Genomic DNA, 20,281 nt, shown 5'->3' on the forward strand with positions numbered 1-20,281 from the left:
GTTGACCAAACTAGGGAACTTTGACCTGGATTTGAAGGCTTTCGGGGCAGATTTCAAACTTACTTCTTAAAGCAAAGTTGTTAAGGTCCCGAAGCTCAAAAACTTTGGTATAGGGCTCAGCTCAAGATGACATTGGAAACCTCTAAATAGAGAGCCCCAAAGCTTGGACTTTGCCTAAAAGTTGCCAAAGCGTTTCTTTAAGCACAAAGGACTTGCTCTTACGATTAAAACACCGTTTAAGCAACCAGGCTGTTACAGTTGCGTCGCTTTATTTTAGCTCAATGGGCCGTGTATTAAGTTGGGTCCATTAGGGACGCGTCCTAGGATTGGAGGACGACCCCAGCACCCTTGTGGTCGTCCTCCCACGTTCTTATACACCATAGCCACCACTAGGAACACTCGGATTTTGTTTAGATCTTGCTTGTAAGCGCGCGTGCTGGATCAGCCGCCCGTCTTCTTGTCTTCGGAACCCCACCCATATTGGAGATTGAATTTGAAACCTTCATTTACATCTACACCTAGGAATTCAATACTTGTACTACCGGGTTCATATCACAGAGATTCTAATGCTAAAGGGTATCCATATATAACACTTGTATGATTGTTATTTATACCATCGGAGGTTATCTTTCCTAACTATAGTGAAGATTGGGGGTTCATGGGTGCAGGATTTCTCAAGGAGCGGTGGCAGCCTTAAAGGAAAGCTTGTTGTCGATCGCATGCCGATTTGGCAACGCTGACAAGGTAAGGCGACGGTGACGCTGCTTTTGCTATGATGTTGGAGGAAAATAAGGATGGAGTATGAGCAATAATCCTATAATAGTTGGCGTGGCTGCGGGTTGTAATTAGGGGCGGAGCTTAGTTGTGGTCAACATGGGCCGCACCTCCCTTAGCCCAATAAAAATGCTATAGCCAACAACGAGAGAGAATAGAATTTCAACCCTATGTATCAACAAATTTGCCTTGTTGGCTCTTTGCTGGGATTTGATCCGAACTTCGTCACTAGTTGTAATGGCACAGAACGCAGACTATAATGGTGAAAACAGCGGTGAAAAACCACTAGATACTAGAATGGGATGAGACCACCACGCTGTGGATGGGTTTGGGAAGAAACCAAAACGATAGAGAAGATCACGGAAGAAGAACACCGGAGCCATCGAACGAAGAACCGAGTCAAAAAGTTGATGCATAGACAGCGTTCAGCCGGTTCCTCAAGCGCACGGTGTCAGCCAAATCCGGTGTGTGCTGGCACCTCCCCAACCCAACCACCTCTTCAGAGGGTGTTTGGGAGACAGGGGTTAACCCCTATCACATCGGATGTTTGAACGCTAATTAGGAGTATTAAACATAAGATAATTACAAAACTAATTGCACAATCCCTAGGCTAAATCGCAAGACGAATCTATTAAGCCTAATTACTCCATGATTTGATAATGTGGTGCTATAGTAACCATTCGCTAATAATGAATTAATTAGGTTTAATAGATTTGTCTCACGATTTAGCCTAGAGGTTCTGCTATTAGTTTTCTAATTAGCTTATATTTGATCCTAATTAGTATCCGAAGATCCGATGTGATACGGAGACTAGGCCTCTCCTCGCCGGTAGTACTCCGCAACAGCTAGGTTCGGACGAGACTCCTCTGCAGTAACAGCAGAGGGAGTCCGGTGGCTGACAGGTGAGCCTGTTGCCCGCCGAGCCCACCTGTCGGGGACACAGTCTCTCTGCAGCTACTGCAGAGGATCTGCTTCCGCCAGGTCCAACGCTCGTGCTACGGAGGGAGCCATTCGGGTCCAGCCGGACCATCCCCCCACACAGATTCAAGGCCATCACATCCGCCCAAGTCCAGACCGAAATTTCTCTCTCTTCGTCTAACGCACGCGCTCTCTCCTCCCCTCCACCTTCCTCCCGCGCCCCCCCAGATCCGAGCCCCCGGCGCCCCGCGGCCATGGCGAGCGACAGCGACGTCGACGAGGACGAGCTCCTCCAGATGGCGCTGCAGGAGCAGGCGGCGCGTGATCTCAGCCACCAGCGCCCGCCCGCCGCCAACAAGCCCGTCGTCAACCTCGTCCGCCCGCCCGCCCCCAACGCGCGCGGCGGCGGCGGCGGGGGCAACGCCCGGGGCGCCCCCGCCAAGGCGCGCCAGCCCAGCCGCGGCGGCGACGAGGACGACGACTCCGAGGTCGAGCTGCTCTCCATCTCCTCCGGCGACGAGGACGACAACCCCCGCGCCCGCGGGCCCCCGCCGCCCCGCGGGGGCGCGGGCGGCGGGCGCGCTGGGGCGCGGAGGGCCGCGTCGCGGGACGACGGGGACTTCGACGACGATGAGCCCAGGAGCTGGAAGCGCGTCGACGAGGCAGAGGTACGGGGTATCACCGAGATCTCGATCTCGCGGGGCGGTGGTTGCTGTGCTTGCTTAGGCCCTTGCAGAGATCGCGCGGTTCAGTGATAATGCCAATTTCGTTTGCTTAGTGAGCTGGCAACGTCCTTGATCAACGTCCTTGATCGCCGAAATTCAGCTATTGCTTTGACCGTGTGAAGTATGTCATGTCACGCTACATTGGTTTAACAATGGCGAATTCTGATACCTAGCAAAGCACTTGAGCTTGAACAATTGAAATGTCCGGTGAGTTGGGCCAGCTGTGGCACTCCTGAGTAAGCCTGCCTTGTTTGGCAGGGTGAACTTAGTAGTTAGTTAGTGCTAGAATCTGGCTCTTGTATGGACTGCGAATGCTGGCGTGGTGTAATCACAGGAGTCAATACCTATGCGAGATTATGAATTAGACAATGAATCAATAGAACCAGAGCAATAAGTCGCTGTGGTTGGGCTTCACACATTGATCAGTTCGTTGCACCAATTGCCTACCTGCAGCTATGATAACTATGCATTACTGTTTGATTTTAGGTTTGCAAATTTCTGAATAAGGGAATAAATCACACCTCATTTTTTTTCTAACTTCAAATTCAAATAACTAATATAGTGATATGCAGTGGAGCATAGGAATATCTCTCCCCGCCAAACCCTCAGTTGTCTTGTCTGGTGTGTTTTCCAATTTCTTGATTGTTTCCAACTTTGCATATTTTCTTACCATGATATGGCATATCTGCTTTCTCCAGATAATAGTTGCCAAATACTTTGAAAACGATGTTTTATTTAGCCTCATTTGCATTTTCATACTAATGCTGAACATGCCTTATGTGTACCCTTCTTTGCTTCACTCAGCTTGCTCGCAAGGTTCGAGAAATGCGTGAAGCAAAAGTAGCGCCTAGCATTCAAGCACTTGATCAGAAAGCAGCAGCAGCTGCAGCAACCCGGAAGGCCCTCACAACTGTACAGACTCTACCGAAAGGAGTAGAGGTTTTGGATCCATTGGGCCTTGGGTAACTATCTATATCATCAAACCTTTGATCATTTCATGTGTTCCATACGGAATTAAACGGTCTAAACAGTTTTGTACTTTATCTTCAAAATATACATAATCATGTCCATAAAAGATCAAGTATTCTAGAAAGTACGTATATTTATGCATATAAAAGACCAAGTACACATATTTATGCATGCAACAAACCAAATATACATATTTATCCATGAAAAAACTTAAGTATATATATTTATGGATATAAGAATTCAAGTGGAATTGAAAGTGTTCACCTAAACATTGTGTTAAACGGCCATTTAGCCTGTATAATGGCGTTTACTTCTGTTCTGTAGCCTGTTTAATCCTGTTTTTTGACTGTTTAAACCCGTTTCCGTTTAATGGACCATTTACGGCCTAAACAAAACAGTTGGCCTCCGTTCACTGTGTAGACCCCGTTTAAACGGCCATTTAGGCCGTTAGGCGAACACTGGTTGTTTCCCACTTAAGAAGCATTTTATAAAGAAAATATGCTCCTTTTCGTGTCCTATTCTCACTTCTTTCATTTGGCATAAGCTGCAACGTTTTCCCTTCATTTTACTGGATTACCTTTTCCTCTTCGGGAGATGCCTCATTGTTGAAGTTCTGATCAGCATCTTTCTGTATGCTGGTCTAGCATCTCTTTCTTGTTTCTTATGTTTTTGTAATTGCGGCGGAATTCATACACACTTAAAAAACATAAGCTTGTCTGGCTGTGGTTCACTTCATCTGCTTTTGGAATTTGCTTCTCTTTGGGTAGAGAAGCTAGCTTCTCAAGGGAAGCCACGCAGAAACTGCTTGGACAAGGCCAGTAGCCAGCTAAAGGTGGGTGGGAGCTAAAGAAAATATGGGAAAGATAAGCTCTTGGCATCTTTCTTGGTGTCAGCCTCAGCTTCTTTAAAAGGCAACTAGAAAAATCAGCCATTTGGTTTCTTTTTATCTTCTAGTAGAGGAGCTGAAGCTAGAATTGGGGCCAAAAGGCTGTACATAATACTTAAAGTTAATTTATGTAATTTTTAAAAGCACGTTGCTGGACCTTACCAAGGAATTGAACACATTGGGACACCGCAAGTATTAAACTCTACACGAATTTGTAGTGTTGCATTGTGCATTACTTTTTGCCCTGTGTGAGATGTTCTGTAGGATAAGTGAATTAATTTCAACTAATAAAACCAAGTTAAGATTGTCCGCATCCATCTCCACGTCCTATGCATGATTGGATAATATTTATTACCTTATCAGTGTCATGGATAATAAGTCCCTGAGATTGATCACTGATGCATCGGTAAGTTCTCCAATTTCAAGGGAGAAGTCTCAAGGTTTGGACCCCAGTATGAGAGGTATGCCTTATGATTTTGTTGGAATCTCTTCTTGTGTTATATTCATGCCTACTAAGAGGTCTACTTTTGCACTTGCAGAAAAAGTTATATACTCGTCTCCAAATTTTGATCCCAAGGTTTTCCTTTCGTGGGTCCACAAAGACACAAGTGCTGCTGACTTAGAGTCTGGTGCTCTTACCTTGAAAACTGATCTCAAAGGGAGAACACAGCAGAAAAAACAGTTAGTCAAGGAGAACTTTGATTGTTTTGTCTCGTGCAAAACTACGATAGATGGTATTTATTTAGTTGTTAGATCTGCCACTATTGCCATTAAATGTTCATGATCTTTTGCTTCTGGGCAAGTTTTTGCTTCTCTTTGTAATACACATTTTTTTTGGCAGACATTGAGTCGAAATTGAGACAGATAGAGGAAGATCCTGAAGGTGCAGGTACTGCTCATTTGTATTCAGTCACACAAAAAATTAGTGGTGTGGCAAATCGTGCATTTGAGCCTCTATTTGAGAGGCAGGTATACAGACTAAGCTTTCTCTAGAACTACTTTTCATCCAACTTGATTACAACTGCTTTAACATTTCTTCTTGGGTGCATTAAATTCCTACCTCCTGCCACAGGCTCAAGCTGAGAAGATCAGATCTGTTCAGGGAATGCTTCAAAGATTCCGGACATTATTTAACCTACCAAGTGCAATCCGTGGGAACATTAGAAAAGGAGAATACGATCTTGCTGTCAGAGAGTACCAAAAAGCAAAGTCGATTGTTCTTCCTTCTCATGTACGCCAACTTCTAAATTATTATTTACATCTGGTATTCAACAGGGGTAGGAAGGGACAGGATCAGTGTTGTTCAGAAACTGAGCATTATGGAAGAAACTTATCTTACCTTTTAAGATACTGAAAGTGCTTATGAGTCATATTTTTTTACAGTTGGCATGCATTTACCAGGCCTGAGTGGGTTATTTTCACTAGTCTGTAGGACTGGGCACGTGTATAGAGAAAAAATGAGTTTAATATTAAATTCCAGTTTGTATGTGAGAAATTATGTATTCTTTATATTATGTACATATGTGTCTCATCAGATAATAATCTCCACTCTCAAATGGAAGTAATGAGTAATTGATGAGCATGGCTGATTCATACAAAGCTCTTAGAAATGCTATGTTTAGTGATGTACTAACCTTATGAATACTTAGTCCTTGGTGAACTGACTCATTTGTTTTTCGACTGTTTGATTTTGTTATCTGTTACCATAGAAAATTATGGATGGTGCCATGCTGAAGTGTAGCTCATGCAAATTTCTCCATAGTGTTCTTTGGCCTCATCATTTGTTGCTAGGCACTATATGCTACAGCAACTGTAGATCTACTGCATTCAGTATGTTTACTATATGGTGTTACGGTGAACAACCTACAGGTGGGGATACTAAAACGTGTACTCGAGGAAGTGGAAAAGGTGATGCAAGAATTCAGGGGCATGCTTTATAAGTCAATGGAGGATCCTCATCTTGACCTTGCTGAGGTTAGTGGGACATGCCTGTAATATCTTTCTTGGAGACATCTAGAACTTACCTACTTTTGTTGACAGCAAAGGATGGTTTAGCTTGCAAGTTTAGGTTTAAGGAATTTTGAACATAACCAGATAAAGATAGCAATAACATAATAGAAGGCAGTCAGCAGGTGATTATAGTACATTTGCTTTTCTAAAATGGACTAGTTGATTACCTAGTATTAACTACTCACATTATTTTAAGACTAAAGTTATCTGATGATTTTGTTCTGTTTGCTTACTGATTTTCTATTTACCATTCAGCTTGAGAACATTGTTCGTCTACTATTGGAGTTGGAACCTGAAACGGATCCAGTGTGGCACTATCTAAATATTCAGGTAAACTTATCTAAAGATGTATTCTATAATCTAACTGAACTTTTCTTATTGTTAAGTTACTTGTGCTCTCAGATCTGTGACTTCTGGCTCTGTTATCTTTATACTTATGTCTTAATATTTCCTTTCAGAATAGCAGGATCCATGGATTGTTTGAAAAATGTACTCAAGATCATGAAGCAAGAATGGAGATTTTGCAAAATAAAATTCGTGAGAAAATGCTATCTGATTCAAAGTGGAGGCAGCTGCAACAAGATTCAAATAAATCTGTGAGCATATTACTTTCCGTAGTTCAGTGCAAATCACGTTTTCATGCTATCTATGTGTTTTTTTCCTATGTTAATGTGGACTTTGTTCCTATTGTTTGTTTAGTTGGAAGTTGATTCCACCATCGGTGATTCTCCCCGAGCTGATCAGCTGTCAACAAACTTTATGGCTGAAGAAGCTGATGGTTTAAGGGCTAGCTACATTCGAAGGCTAACTTCTGTACTTATCCAGCATGTTCCAGCTTTCTGGAGATTAGCTTTATCTGTCTTCAGTGGAAAATTTGCCAAGGTATGAACAGGAAGAATTGTTAGTAACTCACTCACATGGTAACTATAGGTCTTGCGACGTTATTTAGTTCTTGCAACAAAGCATATAGTTTTTCTGAGCTGCTGAAACTAAATACTTCCACCCCTATGGTTGTGCAATAATAAACTGAATTAAAAGTGTATTTCTGATAGTGATGCCTCCTTCAATCCTCATTTAAAAGATGAGAATGAGCTATGTTGTACTGACTTGTGTCTTAAAAAGAGATTTACATGGATTCGCTAATTATACATATTCTTTACAGGCAGCTACTGGGACTGTCGTTTCTGATGCTGACATGAATGCAAAGCCGGGCGCAAATAAGACTGATGAGAAAGGTGGAGAAGCAAAGTACACGAACCATACTCTTGATGAAGTTGCCAGTATGGTTCGGGCTACCGTATCGGCTTTTGACACCAAGGTACAGTTAGTGTGTTGTTTGGAATTTTGAGAACCGTGTTACTTAGCAGTTAACATCTGACTGTATTGTTAAACATGATTTGACATCAACAGGTTCAGAATACCTTCCGTGATTTTGAGGAATGCAACATTCTTCGTCCATACATGAGTGACACTATAAAAGAAATAGCTAAGGCCTGTCAGACCCTTGAAGGGAAAGATTCGTCTCCAACTGCTGGTATGTCCTCTTCGTCAGGAGCTTATCCAAAGCTTGCAAAATTTGTCTTGTATCCTGAATGTGTTAACAATTATGCCAGTTAAAATGTTGCGCGCCCTTCATTTTGAAATGACAAAGCTTTACATTCTGCGGCTTTGTTCATGGATGCGGGCAACAACTAAGGAGATATCAAAAGATGAGACTTGGGTTACTTTATCCACCCTTGAGAGAAACAAGTCTCCATATGCAATTTCATGCATGCCATTGGAATTCCGTGACATCACAATTTCAGCAATGGACCGGATTGATAAGTAAGACTTCTTTATTTGTATATAGTATTGCACCTTTCCCCCCCCACCATATTTAGTTTCTTATGCTGCATTATTTCCAAAAAAAAAACCCTGTGAAATTGTTATCCTTTTGCATTGTTACTTCGCAATTTGCCATCTTTGACTATCTTTTTGCTAATAGATAACTGCTGCTTCTTTTGCGCGAAAGGGATAATTCCTTTTTGCCATTGAGTATGGTTATTATGGTGTCAGGAAGAAATTATTAGAGTTAGATACAACATCTATCTATTTTCTTACTCTGTTGTGTACATCTTATTGCTTTAACTTTCATTGTTGTAAAGATCAAGCATAAGCTTTCACCACTTAAAGATTTTTTAGGTTTGTGCTTTTGATTCTGTGGTTCTGGTTATTTTCTTTGCTTAGCCATGAATGAATCCCTTCATCCTATTTTCACAGTTTGTGTCTCAACTCTTTCCCCTTGCTCTGGAAAATCCAAAATTTGTCTTGAGCATGATTGTTCAAAGTGATTCCACATCTATAGTTCTATATTCAATCAACTGCATCTAAAATGTGCATTACAACATTACAAAAAAAAGAACTTTCCATGTGCTGAAATTTGTAAAATGGCAAGTAGTCTCCCGGCTTTGTAATTTGTAGTTATTTTTAATGGAAAATGGTCCCTAATCTGTTCTTTTTTGGTTTCAGTATGATTCTTAATCTGATGAGCGAGACTGCGAAATCATATGACATTTCTCAACCACTTCAGGAAATTAATGAGTCTGTCAGACTTGCATTTTTAAATTCCTTTCTGGATTTTGCTGGTACGAAGTTTTTCTAAGTAGCAAATGGAATCTTCCAATTTGCACATCTACTGTTAGCATCATTCTCCAAAGATTTTTTTTGACAATTTTTGCAAATGCTTCAGGTTACCTGGAGAGGTTTGGAGGGGAACTAGCTCAGAACAGATCGAACAAAGAAAACAATTATGTCCAAAATGGTTACATAAATGGTACCAGAGAAACATCCACTACCATAGATGGAGATTTGCACAAGAAACTACTGGTTGTTTTGAGTAACATTGGGTATTGCAAAGCTGAACTTTCAGATGAACTGTATACCAGATATAGACATATTTGGTCTCCAGTCAGGTACCTGATAGTTCATCAAGTTTCCCTCCTCTTTCTCTGTGGAATTGTATACTTCTCATGTTTACCGGGAGCCTTGATACTGGGAAGCCTATACTCATTAAAAAGCTGCTTTCTAGATATTTCTAAACTATTCAATGGAAATTTCCATCACAGGAATAATGATGAACGAAGTTCTGACATGCGAGATCTGATGACATCTTTCTCTGCACTTGAAGAGAAAGTCCTGGACCAGTATACCTTTGCTAAGGTATGGTACACAATTCAGAACATGATGTTGATTAACCAGTAGATGCATAATTTCTCATTTTGGAAAATTAACATATTTATTATAACTCCAGTAGCTTCCTTTCAATTTCATGTTGGTGAGTAAAGCTTGTTCTCTGATATATTTTACATGCTCAATCTCTGTAATTCAAGCACCGACATAATGTTTCTCATTCCTCAATAGTACTATAGTTCTGAAACAACTTAATAAAGCACCCAAAATAACGTAATGAAGCATGTGAAGTAACAAACTTATGTGCTAGTGTAGTTTTGCAGTATATTTTTTTTGCATGAGTGCAGCAATTTTGTTCATATTATTTTGTGCCTTGGACAACTGTTAGTAGCAGGCAAGAATAGTTGTAACGGAGGCCCATAGCTCTTGAGGAAGTGCTAGGAAATTTTGTAGATCCTACTAATGTTAGGAACAACTGTAAATCTATTTCACAGATCTTACTGATGCTGGGTTAATTATGTTAATTCACCTTTCCTCTACTCATCCTGATTTTGTTTTGTTGTTTGATTAGTCAAACTTGATCAGAAGTGCTGCACAAAGTTATCTTTTGGATTCTGGGATTCACTGGGGAGCAGCACCACCAGTAAAGGTATGTAGTGTAACAAAGAGCACCAAATCCCATTTGTGCCATGGCACCATGTGTTTCAGAAAAAAAGAAATAATCATTGGTATTTTAGAACTGGACTTTCGATCATGGGATTTAGTTCAAACTTTGTAGCATCTTGCTATTTACTGGAAGAGCACTTACATCTAGGATATATTGTGGGTTCAGTCTGCTTGTACAGATCGTGACTGGCACTTAGGATACATTTAATGAAAATGGCTTGACTTCCTTATGCTTATTGTTGTGGACTTGTACCGATGGCTTTTGTTGTCTTGTGATACTACGATCTCAATTTTATCGCTTTCTCCTTGCAGGGCATTCGGGATGCAACTCTTGAATTACTACACATCCTTGTAGCAGTACATGCAGAGGTCTCCATCGTTTTCTATTCTTGTTATGGTTATTTAGATCTTGTCATGACATCATTGTCTTTCCTATTAATGTGCTTGAAATTGGGTTAAGAACAAACTACTTTTACTGGACAATTTAGGTATTATCTTTGGGCCCACTGCCCACATGTTCTATGTCAAACTGTTATATTCATATTTGCATAAGAAAAAAAGAACCTTTGCTGAGTACTTAACCTGCTTAAGGATAGAATGACTTGCTACCCTCCCCTCTGAAGTTTTAGTATTTATTTTTCAATATGTCTATCTTAGAGTTCTGTTTGACTATATCACACAACTCTTAAACTTTTGCGTGATTTCAGGTATACTCTGGTGCTCGGCCTTTGTTGGAGAAGACAATGAAAATTTTGGTGGAGGGTTTGGTTGATATCTTTCTTAGTGTTTTCCATGAGAATAAGACAAAAGATATCAGATTGTTAGATGCAAATGGTTTTTGTCAGCTCATGCTTGAGGTAAGTGTTTAATTACTTCTATTTGTCACAAGATTCTTCTTCAGTCCTAGCTAGGTTAATGGTTCAGCAAGTCTGTTTAGTTTACAACATTTTATGTTATATGCCTGCAGCTTGAGTACTTTGAGACAGTACTACAGACATACTTCTCACCTGAGGCACAGCAGGCGCTGAAATCCTTTCAAGAGAATTTATTGGAAAAGGCCTGTGAAAGTGTGGCAGAAGCCTTGGAGAATCCTGGACACCATCGTCGACCGACTCGTGGCAGTGAAGATACTGCCTCAGATGGACAACCATCAGTCTCACCTGATGATTTGCTTGTAAGTGCCCCAAAGTGTTCTACTTATGGATTAATGATGCTCATTTGCAAATTGATGATAGATGTAAAATACATCTGTCAGGATAGTGTTACATTAAATTTGTATTAGCTTTATGCTACTTACGGAAACTTGTTGGCATTTCTTACAACGGACTGTGTATAATCGGAAAAATGTTATCTGCTTTGCAGGCACTTGCTCAACAGTACAGTAGTGATCTGCTGCAAGGGGAGCTGGAGAGAACCCGGTTAAATATAGCATGCTTCATGGAGTCTACTCTTCAGTCGACATCTGCACCGGCAGCCTCAAAGCCTGCTGCTTATTCTTCTTACCATGCACCAGCACCACAGCACGCACCGGTGCAAACCTCCTCTCCTAGTTTTAGACGGCAGCAGACAGGTTCAAGTTCTCCTGTAGTCTCCAGGCGACGCCGGTGAGCTTGAATGCTGAGTGCATCCTTCCCAGATTTTTTTTGTATCTCATTCTCTCTCTTGGGCATGTATTTTTTTTTACATTTCTTGTAATTATCATCCTGTTGTCTTGTATTATGAATTTTGATCCATTCTTTTGGTGTTGTAAGATAAAAGGGCGGGTACAGGTGACCATCTAATTGTATAATCTCCAAATCTCAATGAGTTGAACATTGTTGCCGTGATTTCTGAAGATACCACCACAAGCTTTGTTTACCTGAAGTTGCTGGTCTGCGGCTGTCTCTCGCGGCCGTTACACCGCTCCTGCTGTAACATTTGACCTGGTTGTGTATTTGAACATGTGCAAATGTTGTATCGGGCGCATGTTAATTATTTTATTCATTGGCCAGTGTTTGCGTGCTCTGTGGAATGTTTTCTAGTGGACTCGGGCTAGTTGAACCTGGATAATGCTATTGTGATCTGAAATGTCACTTGATATGAAACTGAAGAGGGAGTTTGAAATGTTGGCTGGAGTGCGTTCCTGATTTCCGCTTCCATTCGTGAATCTATACGCAGTGGGTGAGCCATGTTTGATTTGATTGTTCAATATGGGTTCATACTAACAATATATATATATATATATATATATATATATATATATATATATATATATATATATATATATATATATAGGAGGTGTTTGATAGAAGGTGTTAAACTTTAGCAGGGTCACATTGGATGTTCGAATGCTAATTAGGAGGACTAATTATGAGCTAATTACAAAAACTAATTGCATACATGGAGTCTAATTTGCGAGATGAATCTATTAAGCTCAAGGACTAATTAGCCTTAATAGATTCGTTTCACGAATTAGACTCCATCTATGCAATTAGTTTTGTTATTAGACTATATTTAATACTCCTAATTAGTATCAAACACTTCATAGTTTCCCCTTGACATGCCATTGATGTGGCGCACCCGAATCTTCTTATTCTGTTATCTAACTGTTGGTTGATTGCACAGGCCGACAAGGCCACAATGGCCTAGTTCTCTCCAGTAGCAGCCCATGTTGCACCCACTGCCGTTCTCTTGTTTATTCAGGATTCCCCCACCCCGCGCATGTTCCACGGGTGCACCTGTACTTAAATTTGTCTCCCAAGTATTTGCCTGCACTGCACATGTCTCAGTCGCCGGCTCCAGCCAGATCCGAGCCCCGCTCCATACGGATTGATATCTTTTTCTAACCGAGCTCACGTGACGTTCTGTGGATCTTTGCTGTTCTCCAGAAGAGCAGAGCAGAGCAGAGCAGTGCAAGTGTGTGATAGGCTGACGCAAGTACGCAACGCTCACTTGCAGGCTTGCAGCTGCTGGCTTCGATGCTCTGCTCTGCTCGTTCACCGGTCACAGCCCGCAACGTTATCCTCGCGGATGTGGCCAGAGTTGTGCAACCAGAGGCCGCCACCCACGTATTAGCGCCTCCTGGCGAGCAGCAGCAGCAGCAGCAGCAGGGGAGCATGGAGCTGAGGCCGCCGCCCTGTGACCTCCGCCGCCGCGCTCTCTAGCCATCCATCCAGCCTTCCTCGCCATGGCAGCCACCGTCCTCCTCCCTCCGGCGCACTGCCACGGCCACCGCGCCGCGGCGTCTGCGGCGACGACGAGCGGGAGAGGACCAGGCGCCCTCTCGCATTGTGCCCTCCCTCCACCGCGCCGGCAGCGCCGGGGATCGCGCGCCGTGAGGGCGGCCGCGCCTCCCGAGCAGAGCCGCGGCGTGTCTCTCGCGGGTGACTCCGGGCAGGCGAGCGCGGGCGACGCCAAGGCCGCACTGTACCGAGCTCTGGACGGCGTGGACAGGGGGATATTCGGGATGACGTCCGCGCAGCGATCGGAGATCCACGGCCTGGTGGAGCTGCTCGAGGCCCGGAACCCCACGCCGGAGCCCACCGCCGCGCTGCAGGACAAGGTAAACGAGCATACCAAGCTACCAACCATGATACGATGGACGCGACGGAGTACTAGTGGGCCATAGCTAGCATCATTTGAACTCTGGAATGCCGATCGCGCCTTACATTCTTTGCGTTTTTCCGGCACCCGCTTCACGATCTTGCTACTACACACCTACCGTGCGTTTTAGCCGCCTGATACAAGCGCATAGAAGAAAGCTTCAAAGAGTGTATGCGAAGCTGCCAAGTACTTGTTCAGTAGAGTGCTGTACTGATACAGTGGGGTGTTTGTGTGGTGCAAGGTGGACGGCTGCTGGAAGCTCATCTACAGCACCATCTCGATCCTGGGGAAGAAGAGGACCAAGCTGGGGCTCCGAGATTTCATCAGCTTAGGGGACTTCCTCCAGATAATTGACGTCAAAGAGGTCAGTGAAAGCTACCTGTGGTGGAATTATGTCATGCCGATGTTTGTGTCATTGTGCGTAGTATCTGTGACGTGCTACTCTGTTCTGTTCCTCCTGATTAGCTGTGGGTTGCCGCTTGATCAGCTCAAACTTTTAAACTCACTCCATCCTTTAAATATATGACGGCATTTAAAACATGTTAGCTAAGTAGATATATTTTGAATGTTGAACTAATTAGCATGTCCTAAGCTTAATAACTTTCTAACATCCAAAGAATTGTATGTGAGTTGAGTGTTTCCTAGACTATGCAAATTGCATTTGGGTTATTCATGGTATAATAGCCATGAAGGAATTGCATCTGAATCGAGTGTTACCTAGAGATTCTAATTGCAGACCAAGTAAGTTTTGATTTTGCTATCACTTGAAATAAATGGAGATTTAGCGTCACTTCTCTACACCCAAAGGAAAAGGCGGTAAATGTGATAAAGTTCAGCGCGAGAGCATTGAAGATATTATCGGGGAAGTTCACTATTGAAGCTTCATACAGTGTCACTAGCAAAACAGTAAGGCTTCTTTCTGCTTTTAATTATTCCTGATCTTGGTTAGAAATTGTTTTATGGTCTGATTGCTGCTGATCCTGATCGCTGCAAGCCTGGAACTTCCTCACAAATTGTAGCTTCTTGTTTCAGAGAGTTGATATCAAGCTTGAGAGTTCAACTATCACCCCAGAACAGGTAAAACTGTGCTGTCCAGAGCATGAATCTTACCATGGAACTGCGTATTATAAAGCCAATCCTTGCCTTGATTGTTTGCCACATTTATATACGCAGCTGATGAATATATTTCAGAAGAACTACGATATGCTCCTGGCCATATTCAACCCAGAGGGTTGGCTAGAGATAACGTATCCTTTTTTTTTTCATTGTGGATTACTACTGACATTTTTTTTGTTCTTTGTATATGTCTAGCTATTCGACAAATTTGAATATATTGTCTTCCTCAAATTTTTGAATAGATACGTTGATGAATCTTTACGGATCGGAAGAGATGACAAGGAAAACATCTTTGTGCTAGAGAGAGCAGATCCATCAGAAGTTTGACAAGACCTTTTTTTTTTGTAACTTTCTGACAAGGAGCGTGGCACTCCGAGAAGATTATTGCCTGCATATCCTACGGCTCACATGGTTATTACCAGCTCGATCGGTGCAGCTCAGAGGCTGCACAACGTTCTTTCCGAATTTTGATGAGAACACAACAGTATATCCGTTCTCTGGAAAAACAATTACGCGAAGCTGGGCATTTTCTACATAGGGAATTGAGAATTGGTGAACCTTATAGGAGGCAGACAGTACAGCTGTTGGATAAATTCTTCCCTCTTTGTTTTTTTTTTGGTGTCAATCTTACACTGCTAGTGTTCAAGTATTCTTCCTTGTAACCTTGCAGAAAAATAGAACCATTCTTCCTTGCAAGACATGATATAATGAGTGTACAGCTCGAAAAAACACTTATTCAAGTACTTTTTTGTTATCATTGTTGTTCTTGTTGCGATCAGACACCTAGAACACTCGATGTTCTTGTCGTTCCAGACTTGCTACAAATGCATAAAGAATGGCAAATCCAATCTCCCGGGCCAGAAGGGGCATGAGGAATGTGTGCTTCGGGTTGGCGCTCCGAGCCAGCGCTCGTGACGATGAGATGACGACCGGGGCCACGTACGGAGTGACGCACTGCCGACGCGCCGGAACGTACAGCGGCCGTCCGGCAGCGCAGCACTGACGTCGCCAGGGCCATCACCGGCCGTCGCCCATCGGTTCCCGCGACGTGCCATGGCGTTCCTCGGCGTCCCCGGCGACGACACCGAGAAACTAAAGAGAGGAAAAAAAAAAAACCCCGCACATGGAATCCTAGGACTAGGACGAATCGGACTATATAGATTAGCACACACATATCCATCCTCTGCTTCCTCTGCTTGCTCGTGTCGTGTTGTTGGCCGTTGCCAGCGTCGGTCACCACCTGGCACTTGCACTGTCGCACTACGCTTGAGCGAAGAAAGAAAGGAAGCAAAGAGTGTGCGAGATTGTGCTCCGGCCGGCCGGCCGGCGGTCGCGGCATGGGGAGCGGCGGCGGCGGGGTGGTGGGAGGCGCGAAGCCGGCGGTGGCGATGGTGGCGGTGGAGTTCGTCTTCTCGGCGCTGCAGATCTTCATCAAGCTCGCGCTGGACGACGGCATGGACGTCCGCGTGCTCGTCGCCTACCGCCTCATGTTCGCCACCGCCTTCCTCTGCCCGCTCGCCTTCTTCATCGAGCGGTATGTACGTGCAGAGATCAGAGATCAGTCGGCAGAAACAAATCGTGATAACAGGCCAGAGCGTGCTCAGCTGCTCATTAGTCATCGACATGGGAACTATTTAAACCGGGAGAGAAAACGATATTGCTCAACTCTGTAATTATGTCTGTCCTACTATTGGACCCAACTAAATCAACGAATTTTGAAACAAATTATTTTTTAAAATAAGTAAAGCTATTATAAAAAAGAAAACACTCGAGCTATGCATATCAAAACTATAACTTGTACATAAAAATCATAGACATAATTCATCTTGTTTCATGTTCATCACTATTTTTATGTTAATGTCATTATATGCTTTTGCACTGATCAATGAATATTTTTCTATACCTTATTACAGGAAGAAACGGCCACCACTAACCATGAAGGTGGTGCTAGGTTTATTCCTGTGCGGACTTTGTGGGTGAGTTATGGCAATAATTACCATTTTTTCGCCCTCTTTTTTCCGAGAAGACCGTGGAAGTGTTTATTAGATCCTACTGAAATTCATTAAATAATGTTATGTTGAAAATGTCGATATGTTTCAGAAATTCCTGCTGTAGGTTCGGGATTTTTCGCAAGGTTTTCATGAACTGTTGAACTAGGTTTCGAAATTTTTGCCTGATTTTTTGGAAATGTTGAATGTGTGTGAACGTCAACCAGATGCCTTTCCATTGGTGCATGGATTTTTAAGAGTAATATTTTGCTAGGGCGTGATATATATTCAAATATTTTCATAATATTTTGGCTATAGGCTGTGCTGATTATTGAGAGAAAAACAATTAAGCCAACGTGGGTACTTGATCTTGCAATGCTTTCGAGCGTTTCACCAAGAAATTTCTTGGAGGGGGTACCATTATTTGGATGTGTAAGTACTACTTTTTTTGCTTACACACATGCAGCATTACTATAAACCAGAACTTGCTAGTGCTCGCCATGAAGCTGACGAACTCAACGACCATCGTCACAGCTCTCAGCAACCTCACGCCTCAGTCCACCTTCATCGTTGCAGTCCTGACCAGGTCACCGAACTGCTCTCCTTCTCCAATTCCATTCACTGATTCACATATCTCATTCTCACCATGATTCTATTCTACAGTACAGGCAGGAGATCGTCAAGCTTGGCAAGGCCAGCGGGCGCGCGAAGCTGGCGGGCACGCTGGTCGGCCTCGGCGGCGCGATGGTGGTGACCTTCTACAGGGGCCCGGAGATGGTGTTCATGCACCGGCTCGCGCGCGTCGCCGGGCTCCAGCACGGCGACCGCCACAGCCTGTCCCGGGGGCCGACGGCGACGCCGTCCGCCGCCGCCCGGGTCGTGGGCTCGTTCCTCGCCATCGCCAGCTGCTTCAGCTACGCGGCCTGGCTCTCCATCCAGGCGCGGGTCGGGGAGGCCTTCCCGTGCCACTACTCGATCGCCGCGCTTGTGTGCCTCGCCGGCGCCGCCCAGTCGGCGCTGCTCGCGCTCTGCTTCCACCGGGACGCCGCGCACTGGCGGCTCGGGCTCGACGTCAGGCTCTACTCCTCGGCCTACGCGGTGGGCGCTACCGATCGATCTAGAACGCCGTTTTCTTAATCTTAAATTCTTAATAGGATAGTTTATCGATGGTGATCTGCTCGCCGTTCTTATGCGTTCATGCGACGATCGATCTGCAGGGCGTCGTGGCGTCCGGGCTCGCGTTCCCGCTGATGTCGTGGTGCCTGCGGGAGCGGGGGCCCCTGTACGTGGCTATGTTCGGCCCGCTAATCATCGTCTTCGTCGCCGTGCTCAGCTCCATCTTCCTCGACGAGACCTTGCACCTAGGGATGTACGTACATGGTGCCCTTGCTGCGCTCGCATCGGTCATGGAGATCGATTCTGTGTGGTTTGTTTTTTCACGGGCGATGTGGGTGCCATTTTTTTTATTTTTTTATTTTTTGCAGCGCGCTGGGTGCCGTCCTGATCGTGGCTGGGCTGTACATGGTGCTCTGGGGCAAAGCGAGAGAAGCGCAGGAGAAAGCTGCGGGTGTTCAGCCAGAAGATGAAGAACTGGGCAAGGAATCCACTGCTGCTCCTGCTGATGCTGCCAATGGTGAAACAAAATGACCAGACTTAATTACGGCCAATTACACCCTGCTCAAGCCATCTGCGGCGTCACAAGGGGCAGCTACAGCATTACCGCACAACGTCCTTGGTGAAAGAAATAATGTGCGAGTAAAGCCTGGTGCAATCGATCTCAAAATTTGACAGAAGCTTTTGCAATCTCAAAAGTTATTTACCTACCGCGGTCAATCTGTTCCGATCCGTAAAAGTACCCATGCTTGAAGGTGTGGGGTCAAAGTTGACAGATGTCCTGTTTATCTGCTAGTGGAGGTGAATATAATATTTATTTTTCAACTAACATGTGCTAGCTATCCTCCCTCTACCAACATGGATTTTCAGAAGAAAAAACTTATTTAGTGGGCTAGTACTTCATTTGATCTAAAATACAAATGTTGATTGGAATATTGGCAAAGTCTCTATAGTAAGGATTTGACTCTACAAACTATACAATCACATACAAAAAGAAGTATTAACATTGATCCAATGTTGTGTTTCTACATGATTCAGGATGATCAACGATAAAAGAGTTTGATCAACTTGAATATTAACACCATATATATATATATATATATATATGGATCATTTGGAATATTTTTCTTTTTGCAGGAGGATCAGAGAGGGACTATGATTTTGCAAAGTACCCAATTTTACGCCCAGCTGTGTCTACAATTCTCTTGGGGCCAACAAAAAAAAATGTTCAACCATGATCTTGTTTTATGGGCTTATGTTCATCTTGGTGAATATTAATAAGATCAAGGACAAGTACAACATGTACTTTAAGGAAAGTAATACAGTGCGGAATTAAACCTGTAGAACATGCATTCAGTCACTCATTACCACCAAACTTTGTGCAATAAGAGTTACTGAAAGGGTGTTTTCAATAAAGCACTAGATCTTCACGTCTTTGGATAAATAGGGAAAAAAATCTAGCTTCTACAAGACACTATTTGTAATTCCCTCAAACATGTCATCCTGTGAACTAAAATATCTCTAATTAAATAAACAGCAAACTAGGAACCCATAGTTGTAATGGTACATATAAGTATATCAATTTGGGGTATCACAAAAGTGTTCCTTTGGAAGAGAAAAAGTATGCCACCATCATTTTCAATAGCAGCCTCTAGGAACAAGTGCATACCACTAAAACAAAAGTATTGTCTCTTACTTTTTTGGAGAACTTGTCTGGGGAAGCTTTCAATTAAGAAGAAACAAGAGTTTTACAAAACACACCTGACCTCAAACCTAACAAAAGTAGAGATAATAGTATTGTTTTTTACTGAAATAGATCATAGAATTAGTAATGCAAGCACATATGCTGAGTATAGAACTTGAACACAAATGATATTGTGACCCGGTGCTCTCTCCCTTCTACTTTTCATCCATGGTTGAGTAAATCCCTTATTTTCAACTCAAGATATATTGTCTTCTCACCAGATTTACAAAAACAAATAAGTAAGAATGTTATGTGATACATGAGTAGTATAAAGAGTTTCAAAGTCTCTTCAAATAAAAAGCATGCACCAAATTTATGGCATATCACTGCACATCTTTAATGTACTATTTTCTTCTACATATAGTAAGTAGAATGTCACTAGACCAAGTAGCATGTAAACATTGTCGTTCTCCCAATTATGTCTTCTCTACCTCATATCACATTTGTCATATTATATAACATTATGTCCACAAGAGTTTTTATTTTTTCATGAGGGAGTGCAATAAAATACTTATAATCAACATAAATCAAATATTAAATGTCAAATGTAACCCTTATCACAACTACTTTTCGCACTTCTTACAGTCTTCCTTTGTCACAATTATCTTTCTCATTTCTCACA

The 20,281-nt window shown here is 43.1% G+C and overlaps 3 protein-coding genes across 3 annotated transcripts; all 3 read left to right on the plus strand.

Annotated features, from left to right (window-relative positions):
* Positions 1 to 1,846: 1,846 nt before the first annotated feature.
* Positions 1,847 to 11,942, plus strand: LOC117862753 (exocyst complex component SEC5A). Its single transcript, XM_034746264.2, has 21 exons — positions 1,847 to 2,360; positions 3,222 to 3,379; positions 4,636 to 4,733; positions 4,812 to 5,006; positions 5,114 to 5,241; positions 5,345 to 5,503; positions 6,142 to 6,246; positions 6,538 to 6,612; positions 6,741 to 6,878; positions 6,982 to 7,164; positions 7,445 to 7,600; positions 7,693 to 7,816; positions 7,896 to 8,106; positions 8,791 to 8,906; positions 9,011 to 9,233; positions 9,387 to 9,480; positions 10,022 to 10,099; positions 10,429 to 10,485; positions 10,824 to 10,973; positions 11,084 to 11,290; positions 11,479 to 11,942. Exons 1-21 carry the CDS (start codon positions 1,947 to 1,949, stop codon positions 11,722 to 11,724), a joined length of 3,315 nt encoding a protein of 1,104 aa, XP_034602155.1. The 5' UTR covers positions 1,847 to 1,946; the 3' UTR covers positions 11,725 to 11,942.
* Positions 11,943 to 12,929: 987 nt separating this feature from the next.
* Positions 12,930 to 15,568, plus strand: LOC117862754 (fibrillin protein 5 homolog). The gene is made up of 6 exons (XM_034746265.2): positions 12,930 to 13,657; positions 13,940 to 14,062; positions 14,506 to 14,604; positions 14,731 to 14,775; positions 14,872 to 14,945; positions 15,057 to 15,568. The coding sequence occupies exons 1-6, from the start codon at positions 13,283 to 13,285 to the stop codon at positions 15,139 to 15,141; spliced, it is 801 nt and encodes a 266-aa protein (XP_034602156.1). The 5' UTR covers positions 12,930 to 13,282; the 3' UTR covers positions 15,142 to 15,568.
* A 186-nt stretch (positions 15,569 to 15,754) lies between these two features.
* LOC117862521 (WAT1-related protein At1g68170) lies at positions 15,755 to 18,659 on the plus strand. Its single transcript, XM_034746012.2, has 6 exons — positions 15,755 to 16,348; positions 16,728 to 16,790; positions 17,269 to 17,388; positions 17,471 to 17,900; positions 18,020 to 18,171; positions 18,287 to 18,659. The coding sequence occupies exons 1-6, from the start codon at positions 16,152 to 16,154 to the stop codon at positions 18,447 to 18,449; spliced, it is 1,125 nt and encodes a 374-aa protein (XP_034601903.1). The 5' UTR covers positions 15,755 to 16,151; the 3' UTR covers positions 18,450 to 18,659.
* The last annotated feature ends 1,622 nt before the right edge of the window (positions 18,660 to 20,281 follow it).

The sequence above is a fragment of the Setaria viridis genome, chromosome 7, assembly GCF_005286985.2.
Source record: "Setaria viridis chromosome 7, Setaria_viridis_v4.0, whole genome shotgun sequence".
In the NCBI taxonomy this organism is placed as follows: domain Eukaryota; kingdom Viridiplantae; phylum Streptophyta; class Magnoliopsida; order Poales; family Poaceae; genus Setaria; species Setaria viridis.

Excerpts from the sequence above, each read along its gene's own strand:
- LOC117862753 (XM_034746264.2), top strand. The coding sequence starts at position 1,947 with ATGGCGAGCGACAGCGACGTCGACGAGGACGAGCTCCTCCAGATGGCG. Across the intron at positions 8,107-8,790 it reads GCAATGGACCGGATTGATAA|TATGATTCTTAATCTGATGA; the intron begins GTAAGACTTCTT and ends TTTTGGTTTCAG. Across the intron at positions 10,486-10,823 it reads TTGTAGCAGTACATGCAGAG|GTATACTCTGGTGCTCGGCC; the intron begins GTCTCCATCGTT and ends GCGTGATTTCAG.
- LOC117862754 (XM_034746265.2), top strand. The coding sequence starts at position 13,283 with ATGGCAGCCACCGTCCTCCTCCCTCCGGCGCACTGCCACGGCCACCGC. Across the intron at positions 13,658-13,939 it reads CCGCCGCGCTGCAGGACAAG|GTGGACGGCTGCTGGAAGCT; the intron begins GTAAACGAGCAT and ends GTGTGGTGCAAG. Across the intron at positions 14,063-14,505 it reads AGATAATTGACGTCAAAGAG|GAAAAGGCGGTAAATGTGAT; the intron begins GTCAGTGAAAGC and ends CTACACCCAAAG.
- LOC117862521 (XM_034746012.2), top strand. The coding sequence starts at position 16,152 with ATGGGGAGCGGCGGCGGCGGGGTGGTGGGAGGCGCGAAGCCGGCGGTG. Across the intron at positions 17,389-17,470 it reads ATCGTTGCAGTCCTGACCAG|GCAGGAGATCGTCAAGCTTG; the intron begins GTCACCGAACTG and ends TCTACAGTACAG. Across the intron at positions 17,901-18,019 it reads TCTACTCCTCGGCCTACGCG|GGCGTCGTGGCGTCCGGGCT; the intron begins GTGGGCGCTACC and ends ATCGATCTGCAG.